Below are 17,500 nucleotides of genomic sequence, written 5' to 3' on the forward strand. Positions count from 1 at the left end.
AATGTAGATTAATTAAAAAGTGATATGATTGTACTGGCTTCCCTCAAATTGATTGACCCTGTTTTTATTCTCATTTTTCTTAGAATCAAGCCTACGAGTGCGAGTTTGGATTCATGTATGCTTGGATGCTTTGTGTGGTCACAGTTATCATGGCATACAGTATCACATGTCCCATGATTGTCCCCTTTGGTAAGTGGAAAATAATTGTGCTGTCTTCCTTTTCTTCATTATCCCTGCTCCACAATTTTGCATTTACTTTTCCCAAGATGACCAGTTGTATGTTAAGGTCTGCCATCTAGTTTTCTAGTCATTTTAATAGTTTAGTGTGTCCTTCAAACTATGCATTTTCATTATTTAGGTTTGGTTTTGTGCAGTGCATTTGATTAAGCATCATTCCAGGAAGCTGGATAGATCCTAGTCATTGGTTCAATGGACCTGTTCAAAATTTGATAGGTTTGTTGGTTCAGCTTCCATTTATAGCCTTATTGATGGAGGTACTGCTAAAAATGTACATCCCTGCTTTTGGAAAAGCCATATTTAAAGGATTGTGTGCCTTGCTGTATTATCAGCCCCTATCCCCTTGCCTCTGCTGAACCTTTGGTTGAACTGTGAGAGCCAATGGTAGTGGTTTCTCAGTGTCACCGTCCCCATTATTGTCATTCAGACCATCCATGGAATTGGCGATAAGTGCAGTGAAAAGATCATTGCAGTCCTCAGTCAACTTGTGTTCTTCAGTAAAAAACTTAACGAAAATTTCTTGGAGACTCCGGTTTCTTTTAAGGTGTCTTCCTTGTCAAATAAGGAAGTCATGGAGTTAACCAGGGATCTGCAAATCTGTGAGAGAAGAAACATGACTGCCTCGTAGGATGTTACTGGGGATTATTCAGCAGTCCCCTGAACATCTGCTTGTTCCGTCTGGTAGGATGTTACTGGGGATTATTCAGCAGTCATCTGAACATCTGCTTGTTCTGTCAGATAGGATGTTTATTTAACATTTTGTTAACTGGGAAAGTCTGGCTTGGAACAAAGCCAATTTTCAGTGGAAGCCCTGAGAGAAATGCTCCAGATGAATGTCTTTCTAACATGAGAGAAAACCGGAGCACTGGGAGGAAACCCACACGAATGCAGAGAGGACATGCAGACTCCACACAGAAGGCACCCCAGCCGAGAATCGAACCGGAGAACCTCTTGCTGTGTGGTGACAACACTACCACTGCACCACTGCACCGTCCAGTGTTCCTGGGGATTATTCAGCAGTCACCTGAACATCTGCTTGTTCTGCCTGATATGATGTTACTTGGGATTATTCAGCAGTCACCTGAACATCTGCTTGTTCTGCTATCTCAGAGCTGTTGTAATGAATCTAATGCACTGATCAGTGTTACTAATTCTAGCATTTGTTCTAATACCATCATTAATCTCCAAATGTCGTCGTAGTACTGTTTGTGTCTTCTGTTTACCAGTTTATCAGGCACTGTGTTACTTCCAGAAAGTTCTCCAGATTACTGGTTAATGATTAAACACATTTAAATCGCCTTTGGGAAATTTATTTTATCCATTCTGTCCATGTACTTTTGCATCTTACTGTGTCTTATTGGAGACTGTTTATGATAGTATGCCCCATGTAGGTACTGAGGTATTGCTTTATTAAATTAACAGAGCCCTTTATGTGATTGGAAATTTAGTGCTATTGCTGTGTAACAGAACCTGCTTGTTAAGTTGTGGTGCTGATTACGTAAAGGGTATAGTTTTTCAGCTGCATGAATTCCTCAGTTGTATCCCTGGACATTTCATGGTAAAGCGTTGTAAGTGTGATTGCAGCAGTGGAGTGGACAAAAATGAAAATGAGAGGAGGTCATATAGATGAAAGTATTTTTTATGCTGCTGTTGCATTTCAGATACATTTGCTGGTCAGAAGCACCCTACATATCAGATCTGTGTTCCATGTTGCCCTTTTTGCTGCAGAACAACCCCAGAAAAAGAGGCACCGTCTGTAGTATTTCAGACACGTTAGCCATTATGTGACTGGCCTGCTGAGGTATCCCCAGAAGTGTTGTAACCTTGACCATTCCAGAGTATAACTGTAGTAATGAAATATCATGAGTTTGTCAGGAGCATAGCCGTTGTACTAAAATAACATGAGTTTCAGTATTTTTAATTGACAAGGAACAGATACCTATTGGACATTGTCCCTGATGTAATTACTGCTGTGTTTACTCAGCTATGAAATTGTTTTTGTTGTACTCATATAACCTAGCTCACAAATGCTATTGCTTTAAATTGTGTACCAGCCCTGTGCTTCAGGGATTGGGATGCATGAAGGGCTGAAGTATAGTCACAGGTCTAATATTTAAACTTTTAGGTAGTGCTAGCATCTTGCAGACTTTTTGATTACTTGAAAAAACGGAGAGATGAACAAAAACTGTCAGAGGACTGAAAAATGGCAAATCACACAGAGTTGACCTGCAAAAAAATGTACAAGATATGCAAGTTGTTAATTGCATCACTTAGTAGTTAAAGACTGACATTGTACATTTGGTCATACAGTTAAGAAAAAGCATCCCCTAAAAATAAAAGGATAGAAGTGAAATAATTACCTGGGGCCTAGTTGCTACAAAGCAAACTGGTTAGTTTTACACTCGCAAACAGGAAGCAAATCTAAAATAAACAAGGTATAAATGTGCAAATTAAAACAGTAAAGTACCAATTCTAAGCAAGAAAAGATGCAGACAAAACTCTTAAACCTATCCATTCCTCATTTTTTAAAGTGCAAATAAAAGCTCACCTATCCCAAACAACATGATCTGGATGAAATGGCTAATCTCCAAATTATCCACAATGTGTGTGTGTGTGTCTGTGTGTGCATGCATGCATGTATGTGCATGTTTTTGTGTGCATTTCCCATAACAGACTGATATTTATTCCAAGAATAACAATACTTTACCCAGAAGTACTGCTGTCTCACAAACATGTTTAAGTAATCAGACAGTGAATGAATCAAATGTTATCTTCCATACAGATTATTTTTATGGGTACTTAGAATAATAATTGTCTTGCAGTAAATCATTGCTGATGCTAAGCCACGTTCTTACTTGATTCTCTGATATGGACCAATGTAAGATTGTAAGTCAACGGTTTACAATAATGTATTTTATTTTAAAGGCATAATCACAGTGCTTCTTGTCTTTACTTATGGTCTAATGATACATTTTGCCATACTACTAAACTTTTTCAGTATCAATAATTGTGCATTAACTTGAAAAGAGCTGCTCAGAAACTAGAATCACACGTTTTTTGTTATTTTACGTAGGCAGAAACTTCCAAAAGGAAAATATTGTAGTACATGGGCACACTGGGCAGTCTGTGTTAAAAACAATTAAAAGTGCTGTTATTTCCATGCTGCAACTTAGGTAATATATGTAAAAGCCTGTAACAAGCAAATTTAAATGTCACCAAGGCCATGGGTAGGCATTCACTTTAAGATGTTTGAATACCAAAATCCCAGAAGTAAAAAAAAAATAAAAAACGTGTTAATATATCTTGGAGTTGGAGTAAATAAATAGCAGGATGACTTGCCCCTGTAAAAAAAAAAAAAAAAAATTCAGTTGCATGTTGTGAGCTTCTCTCTGAGCATGATCAGTTAAGTGTCAACTTTTCTTTTTTTTTGCTGTCAACATTAGTGATGTTGATATTTGGGTGTTTAGATATTTTTAAATACAGTTCTCTCTCTCGCTCTATATATATATATATATATATATATATATATATATGTATGTGTGTGTGTGTGTGTGTGTGTATATAACACGCACACACATGCACAGACACAGGTGTGTGTGTATGTATATATATATATATATATATATATATATATATATATATGTAGATTAATAGACGTGTGTATATTTACACACATATGTGTGTATGTGTATATATATATATATATATATATATATATATATATATATATTGTATATAAAGAGAGAGAGAGATGTACACATCTGTGTGTGTGTACTACTATACAAGCTGCCTAAGTAATTCTGAATTACTATTTAAGTGTGTGTCTGTGTGTGTGTGAGAGAGCGAGAATGCAGACAGGCTCCAGTCTTATCAAAATAAGAAATAGAAAGAGTAAAATACCAACGTTAAGGAATTAAAGCAAGGTAGTAGTAATCCATAAGGGTAATTACTATGCATAATATGAAGCTACAGGTAATTTATTATTAAAAAAATAATAAATGCAACATTAAGAAATGACATTTAGGGGTAAAGAAAGCCATTTAAAAAAAAACTGTAAATGTGACAACACTACAGTACATTTCTGCTTTAATGAACCTGTTAGCACGTATATAAAGTAATGGTGTCATTAAATTCACAGTTACAGTGAACAAATCTGATGTGGTAAAATTTACTACACATATTTATTCAAGCTTTTGAAGTGCAAACAAGGTGCATTGACTGTTGCAGGGAAAGTATCTTTCTAGGAATCAGTTGTTAGCACTGGTGAACTGCCTGGGTGAAAAGATGATTATGGTCTGCTTTAAAATAATTTAAGGGTGAATTGGGATCTCGAAATCTATCTGTGCACTTGGCTTAAATTATAACCACATAAATTACAAGTAAAACCATATGTCTGAGGACCTGGCATGCATGATTAATTACATTTTAACATATTGAAAGTGTACTTATTTTAATACATATTCGTAATTTATTTAATTCAGGATCAGTTGTAAACAAAGCAAAAACACTTTCACTGCTTATCCCAGGCAGTACATTTAGCAGGAAGCTTTTCTTCTCTCACGAAGCATCCAAAATCCTCTGATTTGTGGGAATTGTGAGAGGGAAAACAAACTTTTGTGGAAGTGTCACACCAGTGCAAATTAACTCACTTGCCATTCACTGGCATGAGTTCCAGTGGTGGCTAACCCCTTACTTAGATTGTATTAAACTGTCTCCAGGCAACAGGAAAGTGCCAGTATTTATGTTTTACCAGTTCAAGTTCATAGCCATTCATGATTTGTTAGGAGGTGCTTTTTTGAAAAGCTGATATTCATTCTCACTAGCAAGGCATTGAAACAGGGTGGGTAATGGGATGTTTGCCGAACAGCAGACCTGAGGTAGTACTGGGCACTGAAACAGGGTGGGTAATGGGATGTTTGCCGAACAGCAGACCTGAGGTAGTACTGTATTTACTCTTTGCACTCTTAACCACCTTATGCTTCTCCTTCTGAAACTGTAGTTGTATGGATGCAGTAAGTTTCAAATGTTAATCAAGTTTTAGCACTGACAAATGCTTGATATATATTCATAATAATTTATTTAGACAGAATTTGGCCATAGTATGGTTTAAGATTTCAAACTTGCATTTTCAAATCCAGATTTATATGTTTCCAGGTTGGCTTTTAAATTATTTTTTTTTTTCTTGTAGGTTTGATCTACTTGATGATGAAGCACATGGTTGATCGTTACAATATATATTATGTTTTTCTGCCTGCAAAACTGGACAAGAAAATCCATTATTCAGCTGTATATCAGACTATGTTAGCACCTTTACTCTGTCTTATTTGGTTGTATTTCTTCTCAGTTGTACGCCTAGGTAAGTAATATTGTATTTAATATGTTGGTAAGCATTCTAGCATTGTTCTTTCTGTGGTATACTCCTCAAACTATGCTATCTTATGTGGATAGCATTTATTGGCATCTCTTACCTGAGACCATTACTAGATATAGGTATGTAATTTCATGCTGTTTCCATTTCCTATGTCATATAATGTGTTCTTTACTCCTTTAAACTAGCAAGTTGGCAACCAAGCAGGAGAGGAGCATGGTTATTGATCCACTAGAAATGTGTAACAAAATAGGAGCTACAGTCAATCAAGATACAGTTTATATTGCATCAGCTAGTCATTTGCCAACAGTATATTTATGTTTGTGGTTGTGTTAATAGTAACAGGTGTGTATACCATGTAACAGTATTCTTTTTATGTGGGCACATCAACACATAAATGTAACTTCCTTCCAACCTAACAAAAAAAAGCACAGTTACAGAAGCAAATTCTAGAATCCATCTCTAAACCCAGCCTTCATCTGTGGAACAAAAGTTTTGTTGATTTTATCCTGTGTTAAATAGTTTGGTTTCCCATTGTGCCTTCTGTTTGGGAGGGTTCACCTGTTTCCATGTTTTCTGGCCCTGGTTGTTTTTGGACGATAGTATTCTCCATAGCAGAGCCAATTGTGAGTATGTATGTTCCATGTACTGTTAACTGTATACTCATAATTTTGACTGTATGGCTCAGTATAATTACCCTTTCCAAAATCTTCTAGTGGGCATTTTCTGCCCCTAACCAGGAGATTATTTAGTTTAGGCAGTCTGCAAAGTTTTCAGTCCAAGTACCATTGGCAGCATCATTTCACTTCCAGAAAGTATCAGTGGCTGAGGTATTCCTAGCCTTTCAGCACTTGTAAATGAACAGAAGAAGATCCGCCAGGAACTTAGGGTCATACATAAGGTTCATGATAATGGCTAAGTCTGTCAATAGAACAGAGTGATCTGTACCAATTAATTCCTGATTAGATGCTTTACTAATTCTTTCCAAAAGTATTCAAGAGGGGAATGCTGAAAACGCCTTCAGTCTTTATTCATGTTGTTGACCAGCCAGTCATTAGTGGCTTTTGGTGTAGTCCCTTAGTAACCTGTCTCTCATATCAGCCATTGTAAGGACATCATGTTAAGCTTGACTCACGGATTTGTTTAAGTTGTCAGCTTGTGCGATAGAAAGTTAATTGCACTGCAGTATGTGTAACCAGTATAACTAAAGTAGGCTAGATGTAGCTGTAGTTACCCAAAAGGAAAGGATTTCTTCCTCAGTCACAAAGTGAAGTGCATTATAGCAGTGATGGTTGGTTGTCTTGCTCTCTAACAAATATGTGCTATAGTAATGGTTCTGTGGAATATCTGCTTAGGCTTTTTTACAAGTCTGAAGGTATTACTCTGCCAGTAGTATGCTGTTTTCAAGTAAATCTTCCTTAATTAATGGTACTGTAAGTCTAACCCAGTCTAATGTGCAGTTTTGTAGAAGGCTGTCTCTATCAAAGATTTCTGCTTATATTTACCTGTTTAATCTCCATATTTTTACAGTTTGACAAAAGTTTCTGAGATTACTGTAGTAAAAATGCTGAGATTGGCTACAGACATATATAGGCTGTTATCTAGAAATTGGATTTCTCCTCTCTTTCCATATAATATCACCCCAGGTTGATTCTGGGCCTGACAGGGAGCCAAAAACACTTAGATTGTTGGTGTGCTAAGCTGTTTATGGTCCTGGCAACTGGGTGTACCATAGTTGCATGCTGGGGATATAACAGCGTCAGAGTTAAATATACTGTGGTCAGCAGCAGCTTATGATATTAAGATGATCTGCGATCCTGTCCCTGATTTTCGACGTTTGTCACACATTATATTTGAGAGAGCTAGGAGCTGGCAACTTTTGCAGGACAGCTGTCTAGCCCTTGATGTATTTATTTATTTTCCAGTTTTATAAGTAAGAGTTGAACATCCAAGGTATACAGAGGCAACAAAGTAGCTGCAATTGTTGGATCTGTCTGTGGAGGAAAATCACTGGTTGCTGCTGGTGACTGTCTTTTCCAGGCTTTGCATGTCCAATATGTTTTGTGTAAAGTGACTTGGAATAGTTTGCTTTGTAGCCAATGTTTATGTGAAACAGACTTGAAATACATTGTATTGTGATCATTTTTATCATAATTAGTTGTCTGATGTACACTCAGTCAAGAAAGTGTCTGTCGCTTCTTGGATGTGGGGGCTGCTTGTGGATGAAAATAACTGACACTGTTGTCATCTTCTTAAACAGTCACTGACTGGACATTGCAGGACTAATATAGGCTCATAGTTAGTACTAGGCTAACTGCCCTTAGGGGTCATTTTAAGCCTAGCCAATTATCCCATGTGAGAATCAAACCCTGCATCTTGTGTTTGTAAGTTAAACACCTTAGTCATTATGCCAACCTCCCTTGAAGTAAAATAGAATACTGTGATTACAGTGTGTTTGTACAATACCAACTCTGAGATACATTACCATTGTTTTTAATCACAATCAGACATCTGTATTGTACACAGTTAAACGTATAATTTGATGGGTTTAGAGGCTGTCTGTGCATAAAAGTAGCTTACTGCTACTGTTTGATCACTGATGTGCAACAGTCACTGATCTGGTGTGGCAGTATTAGCATTTTGTATTTGTTGAAGTCAGTGTAAAAGTAGAATTGCTGTGGTTGTGCTTGTTTATGTTTGGGTATGGGGAGAGGGGGTGTTACAGTATATTTAAGAGTAACAAGCTGGCCATAATTTATTTTACTTTCCATCACAATCAAACATCAACATTGCTTTTAATAAGCTGCTGTCTTTGGTGGTCTAGGCAGGATGTTTGCAAAGGCAATTGATCGTTGGCATAGTGTGCAACATTGCCATCTCACAGTGCTTGGCTGTGATTCTGTTCTTGGCAGTGGCTTCTTCTGCTTGGAGTTTGCAAACGCTGCCTTTCTATTTGTGGGTTTATCCATGAGCACTCGTTTCCTCCAACACCCGAAAGATGTGTTGAAGATGAATTGGCATTCCTCCAATCTGCATTAGGTAAGCATGCAGTATATGTGCCCTGTTATAGGTATAGTTTGTCAAGGGAAAAGTGTGTGTGTGTGTGTGTGTGTGTGTGTGTGTGTGTGTGTGTGTGTGTGTGTGTGTGTGTGTGTGTGTGTGTGTATATATATAATGATATACACATCCAGTATTATATATACATGAGTGAAAAACTATCATTGATTTGTTTGTAGACACAGTATTGACTGACACATACATAACTCTTCTAGGTAGCAATCAAGAAACAAGTACGTCATTTTCTTTTAAAAAAATAAGACACAAAATGCATCACACATCATCTAAACCCTCAGACCTTCTAGGGGTTTGTGGCCACCCCACCTCAAGTTGTGCTCTGAAGTTTTCTCTTCCGTTATTTAGGTTTGTTTCAAACTTACTTATTTTTGTGGAAAACTCAAAATAAGGAATATTAATTTTCCTTTGCAACATAAGATGTTCTTCGTTTTTCACTGTTGCAGTTATCACATTTGGGTTACCCCGCCAGGGTAGCCCCCGGCTGGCCCGAATAACAGAGACTTAGTATTTCTGCATCGGTTGCTGTCGCTTGAGGACTGACGTCAGGTCGTCAGTACTATAAAGTAAGGCAGCCGCGACACCATTACATCAGTCTTTCTTGCTGTGGAGCCCGAAGCAGAAGCAGTTTGCACGAGTGCCGGTCAGCCGCTACCTCAGTTTTCATCTACAGAAGTGAAGTTGAAATCTTCTAAAGCTAAGTATCCCATTGGGGATCCTTTTTTCTTGCACTAACCGATGTCAGAAAAAGTTAATAATTGTCTTGCCTGTGGAAAGCTAATACCACATCGAGACTTCCACTCTTAATGCGTCACTTGTTTAGGCCCAGATCACGATGTCCCTTGTTGTCGCTTCTGTGCTTTGTTCAACACCAGAACTGTGCGTCGTCTGGTCCTTATTTTAGCCAGATATTTTTGCTTACAGTCCTCTAATTCTGATATGGCTTCAGTAAGCCACCCGACAGCAGATCTTCCGAAAAAACTTAAAGATAAAGACAGACTGTACAGGTCCAAACCTACCGATGATGCTTCCGTTAAGCTAGTCGTCAGTTCTCTGGTACTCAATGAGGTGCTTTCGCAGCCCCTGATGCCCACTTCTGTTGATTCGCAGGCCGCTACAGAGACCCTTTCAGAGTCTGATATGCCACATAACTCTTCTTCGACCAAGGATCCTGCGGTCGTCTCTACCTTGGATGGGTCCATTGCCACTGAGCAGGCATTGGCTTCCGAGGAAGTCCTTCTCACTATCGAATCTCGACACAAACTGATGTCTTCTTTCGCGACTACCGTTCTTTCTAAAACTACCGAGTTTCTTAGGCCCAGGGTATGTACCACATCCACGAAAACGATGACCCACTCTGAGGCACCTGCTACCTTGCCTCGGTCTCAAATGCTTAAAATGGCAGAAGACCTTATCATGCCAATCATGGGAAAGCAAAGCTACCCCCTCCAAAAGGAAAAGAGATCTGTCCCCTGTAGTTTTGTCTGAACAAGAGTCGGATGACTCTGATGCATCTGAATATGAAGGCATGCAACCCCTTTCCACTTATGAGGATTCTGATGCAGAGGATTCCATTCCTTCAGCCTCTCCCCCAGAGGATTTTTTCCTTTGGGGAACCCTGCATACTTTAAAGGACCATTTCCAATGGGAGAGTCAGGAATGCCCTCAGTCTAAAAAGAGACTCAGGGAATCCCTGTATCTTCCACAACACAGACCCTTGGCCACCCACCCTCCAGTCCTGGATGTTGTGGAGAATGTTTTCCTCCCATCCAGCTTGACTCCTGATGCCCTTCCTCCTGCTCCCAGAAACCTAGACAGGTACTATAGAGTCCCTGAATCACACAAATATATTTTTAAAAATCCTACAGCTGACCCTGAGGTCATTTCTCAAGGGCCAACAGGGATAAAAGCAACCACTGCTAAGAATCCCACTTCCTCAGACAGGGATTCCCGAGCATTGGACAGATGGGGTAAAAAAGTATACACCTCACCTATTCTTGCTATCAGGGCACTAAATTGTCAGTTCCATATGCTGAAATTTCAGCAATATACCTTGGAACTCCTCAAACAAAAAATGTCTTCCTTTCCTGCTTGGGCAGAATCTAAAGATTTACAAGAGTTAATGCATTCTGCAAGTCAAGTAACTAAACACACCTTGCACTGTGGTTTTGACACCCTAGGAGCTTCTTGCAGGGCAGCAGTCACTGGATCTGTCATTAGAAGGTATGCATGGCTTAAGAAACAGCCCCTGCCGGACTGTCAGGTCTAAATTGTTAGATGCCCCCTTGCACAAAGATAACTTATTTGGCACTAAGGCAGAAGATGTCTTAAAAAAGATGGAAGAAAAAGCAAAATCTATGTAAACTGTTAAGGATTTCTTGCAGGTCCAGCCCCCCCCCCCCCCGGTTCAGCAGGCATTGTCCCTCCAAACACTGGTCCTTTCCTGCTCCCAGTAAACCGGCCCAGCCTAGGCCCTGTGGAAGCAGACCCCAACCATACAACAGCCCCAGTGAATGCAGAGGTCTAAGCAGTGGACTACCTCCACTTCAAAACCAGGGAGTTCTAAGCCACCCCTTATGGTAAGAACTCACAATGACTCACCTCCTCCACCCCCTCCCTCTGCCCACCTTCACTTACCCCTAGGAGGAAAACTCTCCTTTCACTCAAGCACCTGGGCCACCATTACCAAGGACCACTGGGTTCTGAACATTGTAGCTCAGGGATACAAATTTTCCTTCCACACCCTTCCAATCCCAAAAGGGTTCCCAGATCTACCACCAAATCAGTGAGCAGAGGCTCAAAAGCAAATCCTTTCCCTTCTTGAAGGCAGTAGAGCATGTTCCTGCAAAACAGCTAGGCCAAGGTTTCTACTCCAGACTTTTTCTGATGCTCAGAAAAGAGAGCACCTGGCACCCCATCCTCAATCTATCCATTCTAAACACCTTCCTAGTGATCCCAAAATTCAAAATGCTCACCCTCCACAGCTGCTACCCATGCTGTCCAAGGACGCTTGACTAGCCACCCTAGATCTAAAAGTGGCCTACCTCCACATTCCTATTAGGGAATCATGCAGGAAATATCTCCGCTTCAGGGCAGGATCTCAATACTTTCAGTTCTCTGTGCTTGCCTTTGGCTTATCTACTGCTCCCAGAGTTTTCATAAAATGTCTGGCTCCAGCCATTGCCTTTTGCAGACAAAGTAGTATTCAGATTTACCCATACTTAGATGACTGCCTTATTCAGGCAGACAGCCAGGAAAGGCTGCTCAAGCACCTGGCCTTTGTAAAGACCCTACTAACCTCCCTAGGGTACACAATCAACGAAAACAATTGCAAACAGGTGCCCACCCAAAGGACAATCTTTCTCGGAGCAAGTCTGGACACAGCATCCCAGATGGCATGTGTTACTCCAGAGAAACAAATTTTCCTGACAGCCTACTTCTCTCAACTAGCCACCAGGCCTCAGCTATCTGCAATAAGACTCCTGCAAGCTCTGGGGTTCATGTCATCTTGCATACTACTCATTCCATATGCCAGACTGCATATGAGGAAACGTCAGTGGTACCTAAAGAGCCTTTGGTGTCAACACTCTCAAGACATGGAAACTCTTCTACCTATAATTCCTTGCCTCAGAAAAGATTTTCTTTAGTGGGCAACAGCATCATCCCACAACAAGGGAATGCCTTTCTCCCCACCCCACCCCACCCGCCACCCAGACACTCACCACAGATGCATCAGACTATGCTTGGGGTGCACACCTGGACAGCAGGTGCATACAGGGTCAATGGAGCCCACAGCAAATCCCTCTGCACATCAGTCAAAAAGAGATGATGGCTGTACAGCATGCCTTGATAGCTTTCAAGCCTCTTCTCTCTCTCCAGGGGCTCTCCTGATCAAAGCAGACACCACCACTGTGATGTGCTACATCAACAAACAGGGAGGGACTTACTCCTACCCTCTATGCAGGCTGGCCATGACCCTTTGGCACACAGCCTCTGCCATGCAACTACACCTGTTAGCCTAATTCCTACCAGGCTCTCTCAACTCTCTGACAGACCAATTAAGGAGAAATCTTCTGGACCCACACTAGTGGCAACTCAACAGATGTACCTTCACCCTAATAACGCAGAAATGGGGAACCCCGAAGGTCGACCTCTTTGGCTCCCACACCAACCATCAGCTCAGCAAATTCTGCACCAGGGAGCATCACTGCATGGCTTGGAAAGTGGATGCCCTGTCCTTTCCCTGGGTCAGTCTATCGGTCTGTGCCTTTCCTCCCATACCTCTCATCCCCAGGGTACTGCTCAAAATAAGGGAGAAAAAAGCAAGGACCATTCTTATAGCTTCAGACTGCCCCCCCCCCATGCTGCACAGCTTGTCCCCGCTACCTCCATGGCATCTTCCTCAGATTCCAAACCTCCTGACCCAGAGGGAAGGAGAATTTATGCATCCCCAATTGGAGACACTCAGTATGGCAGCTTGGCTTATTCCCTAACCCCATACCAATCTGCCAACCTCAGTAAGTATGTTATGGATGTTATCCATGAGGCCAGACGTCCTAGCACCAGAAAGTCTTATGCTGATAAATGGAAAAGGTTCTGCACCTTGATCCCAGGCTAAGGGAGCCAATACGACACAGCCCTCCCTCTCATCCTGGAATACTTAGCTGACCTACTACACAGTGGCCTCTCTTTCTCCTCTATAAAAATTCATGCCTCTGCTATTTCTGCTCATTTTTCCACTGAGCAGCCCCTTTTCTCACACCCTTTGATTAAACATTTCCTACGAGGGGCTAGCAAATTGGAAGTTCTCCTGGAAGACAGCATTCCTTCTGGCCATCACTTCAGCCAGAAGAGTCTCTGAGCTGCAAGCACTCATGGCTGTGGAACCCTTCATCATCTTCCATGCAGGCAGGGTATCCCTCAGAACTAACCCATCCTTCATACCCAAGGTGGTGTCCAGTGTGGCTCTCAACCAATCCATTTATTTGCCCACCTTTTTTCTAATCCACAGAACAAGGGTGAAAGGGATTCTTCACTCTCTAGATATGCACAGACAGCTCGGATTCTATCTAGACAGTACTAAATCCTTCAGAAAGTTTGATCAATTGTTTGTTAGCTTTGTTACAGGGGCAGAAGGCAAAGCCATTTCCAAATAGATAGAACACTGCAGCCATTTCTGCTACAAACAGCATGGAAAGCCTCCCCCCAAAGGGGTCAGGACAACACTCCACCAGAGCAGCCTCCACCACTGCAGCTTTCCTCAGAGGAGTCCCCATCAGGGACATCCTGGAGGGTGCCACCTGGACATCTGTTCACACGTTTACCAAGCATTACCACCTGCCTCTCTTCTCCAAATCCAGGGCAGGGTTTGCCTCTGCAGTCTTGCAGGGCATCCTAGCCAGGCCCTAGTTTCCTTGACTGCCTCCACCCTTTTCCTCAGCTTTGGGAATCAACCCAAATGTGATGACTGCAACAGTGAAACACAAAGAACATAGTACAGTTGTGTACACTTACCATAAATGTAGATGTTCGAGTGTATTCACTGTTGCAGTCCTGGTTTCCCCTCCCTCCACCCCCCTTATTCTCTTTCTCCTTTTACTACCATTCTAACTTGTTCTTCTACCTTACAAGGGACATATTGGTATTTATTTTCCACTGGTGGGGTTCTTCCACCAGAACCTAGCCTCCTACCTGGGGGCTCCTGACAGGTTAGGGCAAGAAAAACTGATGTAATGGTGTCTGCTGCCTTACTTTATACTTCTGATGACCTGACATCAGTCCTCAAGCAACAGCAACTGATGCAGAAATACTAAGTATCTGGTATTCGTGCTGGCCAAGAGCTACCCTGGTAGGGATAACCCAAATGTGATGACTGCAACAGTGAATACACTCGAACATCTACATTTATGGTAAGTGTACACAACTGTACTTTCTCATTAGCTGTATGTAAGTAGGCACAGCTAATTTATAGATCTAAATGGCAATGATAAAACCAGCTATCACCAGATAATGTCACAATTCATTGTTAAAAACAGACATTGAAGAATAGGAAAAATACATATTGGCTCTTACGTAAAACAAGATAACATCGTTGTCTTGACATCATAAATGAACAAGCATCAACAGGTTCTGCATTTCTGCATTGCTTATTACTAACTGGACAGCTAGAAGGGCAGAAGTATCTAAACTCAGATCTACATTCAAGAAAAAAACATAATTCTTATGTTGAGCATGAATAGCTACAACACTTTTCTCTGCAACTTAATTCAGAATAGCGTGCTGCAATGTTCTCAGTGTTAACATGTAGTGACAGTAGTGACAGCAGACTGGTGTTGGCTATCCTGACCTGTCCTGTTGAGCTGACTGCACGATGCTTGCCAGGTACTGGCCCCTGACTCAGAACTCAGTTGTTTAACTGTACAGTGTGGAGTGATAAAATGTACAAATGTCAGTGTGAAGGAGGATTAAAATTTATGGTAGGTGCATCTTTTATTTTTCTTACACAATTCAGTTGCTCAACAGTAAACCACCAGAGGTACATCTGTTAGGCAACTGCTAGCTGAGTGGTGAAACAGACTTGTTAACATTATAGTCAGTTTTAGTTTAAAATGATCAACTGAAGAGTAAGCATACTAGTGTTTCTGACAAAAGTATAAGCAGTACTGTGTTCAGGTAACTAAAAACGTGGAGGTGTGCTATAAACAAAGGTAGTTAGCATTGCTGTCTCGTAGCACTTGATTCTCTGTGGGCTTTGATTGATTGCTTTGGTTTCCCCCTCACATCTGAAAAACATGCTGTACATGAATTGACATGCATTCAAATTGCACAAAGGTGTCCGTGTCATATATAAGTATGCATGCACAAGGCCTGATAGGCTGGCATCGTAGCCAACGTTAGCTTCTTTGCTGTGTATGCCTGCTGAGTGGCAAGATAGGCTGTCTCTCCCCCTTGACCCTGAATTGAATTAATCAGATAATCAAAAAATGGGTACAGTAATGACTGTGATTTATGATAATGTATATAATTGCAATTAAAATGATTGTGCACTGAAGAAGGAATGCAGAACATGTAATTTTTCTAGTATTTCCAAACAAATATGAATAACTTCAAAACTGAACAAGAAAATGGGATACTGTTAACCCAGACCTTTTTTTAAAAATGCTTATAAAATGATGGGTGTTTTACTAAATGTTTTCCTTATGCCTTTTCATAAAGCAGAAGTCAGGAAAGACACCCCTCATGCTTCAACAAACAAATGTGAACTGCTTTAAAATAAAATGTTTTAAAATAGCTTACATTTGTTTGTTGAAACAACACAAGTGAGTGTCCTTCCTGCCTTTTTCTGCTTATACCTCCTCGTGTTTCAACAAACAAATGTGAAATGCTTTAAATTAAAAAAAAAAAAAAAAGGTTAGCAGATTGCTGTAAGGAGTTGTTCATATCTTTACCTCAAAAAAGTAATATGCAGTTGGGCAAAAATACAAAACACTTTTTCCAAAGAAAGAAATTTTGAGTAACTCCAAAGTGAAAATAGATAGCAGTGCCTTACAAATGTAAAGTTTTTATTTTTACCACAAAAATGAAATACAGTTGACTGGTATTTTATTTAAAGATCATGTCTAAAGGCACAAAACAGTCTGTTTTTTGCATAAAAAAGCCTTTGTATGTATCTTTATGCATGCAAACACTTTTTTATGCAAAAAACAAAGGTTGCTTCATACAAGTTTACAAATAAAATTATTTCAAAAATTGCTTCCAAACATAGAAGACTAAACATACACAGCCATGTGTTTATGGCATTAATATTAATGGACAGCAGGAGGCAGTTACTTCACTGAGTTCCAGCTCTAATTATATTGGATTAGTGTAGGTAAGTAATCTTCATTTAAGTTATGTAATTGATAAACTGTTTAACAGTTTGTCAAAAAAAGAAAAAAAAATGAATTGTTAATTTAACAGTTTAGCAGTTGCATAATTTAATTTGTGATTACTTACCCACACTTTTGTTGTTGTGTCTTTCGGCTTTTCCCGGTTAGGAGTCGCCACAGTGGAACTCCGGTCCGCTAATGATTTGCAGTAGATTTATGTGCCGAGTTACCGGCCCTGACGCACAACCTTCAATGAAGGTGCGCCCATTCATGCATGTCTCCACACAGAAGACGCTCTAGCTGAGAATCAAACAGGACAATGTCTTACTGTGAAGCGACAACGGTACTGCAGCACCACCACCGCAGTATTAGTTACCCACACTAATCCAGCATAATTATAGCTGGAACACAAAGAGAAATAACCACCTCCTGCCTGCCCATCAATATTAATGTCGTAAACATGACTATGTTTAGTTATCTGCATTTGGAAGAAAACTTTTAAACTATATCTCTTTTTATATGCTGAAAAATGAACTTTTGTTTTCACACAGAAAAGTATTTGCTTGCATAAAGATGCATGCAAACACTTTTTTTGGTTTGAAAACACAAGTTTGTTTCAACATTTAAATTTTCTTTTTTTAAAATATACCTTTCACTTGTTACTTTATTTATAGCAAAATCAAAGCATTGCATATTTTATATTTTACAACAAATATAACATTTTACATGTCTCGTTCACTCTCTCTCTGTCTTTATATATATATATATATATATATATATATATATATATATATATATATATATATATAATGTAATGTTTATATTTAAATGTGTGTGTGCATGTGTATTTACATATATATTCATACATACATATATAATGTATGTTTATTGTATTTGTATGTGTGTGCGAGTGGGTATATAAAATGCATCTGTGTGCCATATAGTCATGTACCTT

At 39.9% G+C, this 17,500-nt stretch overlaps 1 protein-coding gene across 1 annotated transcript in view; it reads left to right on the forward strand.

Moving 5' to 3' along the window:
* Window positions 1-17,500, forward strand: part of LOC122792423 (CSC1-like protein 1) — a 740,103-nt gene that overhangs the window by 634,171 nt on the left and 88,432 nt on the right. Inside the window, exons 13-14 of the mRNA XM_044060212.1 lie at window positions 84-189; window positions 5,426-5,593. Coding sequence (XP_043916147.1) covers window positions 84-189; window positions 5,426-5,593 — 274 coding nt within the window. The remainder of the gene's footprint in view (window positions 1-83; window positions 190-5,425; window positions 5,594-17,500) is intronic.

This window comes from Protopterus annectens, chromosome 1.part2 (genome assembly GCF_019279795.1).
Source record: "Protopterus annectens isolate FY-2018-M chromosome 1.part2, PAN1.0, whole genome shotgun sequence".
Classification (NCBI taxonomy): Eukaryota; Metazoa; Chordata; order Ceratodontiformes; family Protopteridae; genus Protopterus; species Protopterus annectens.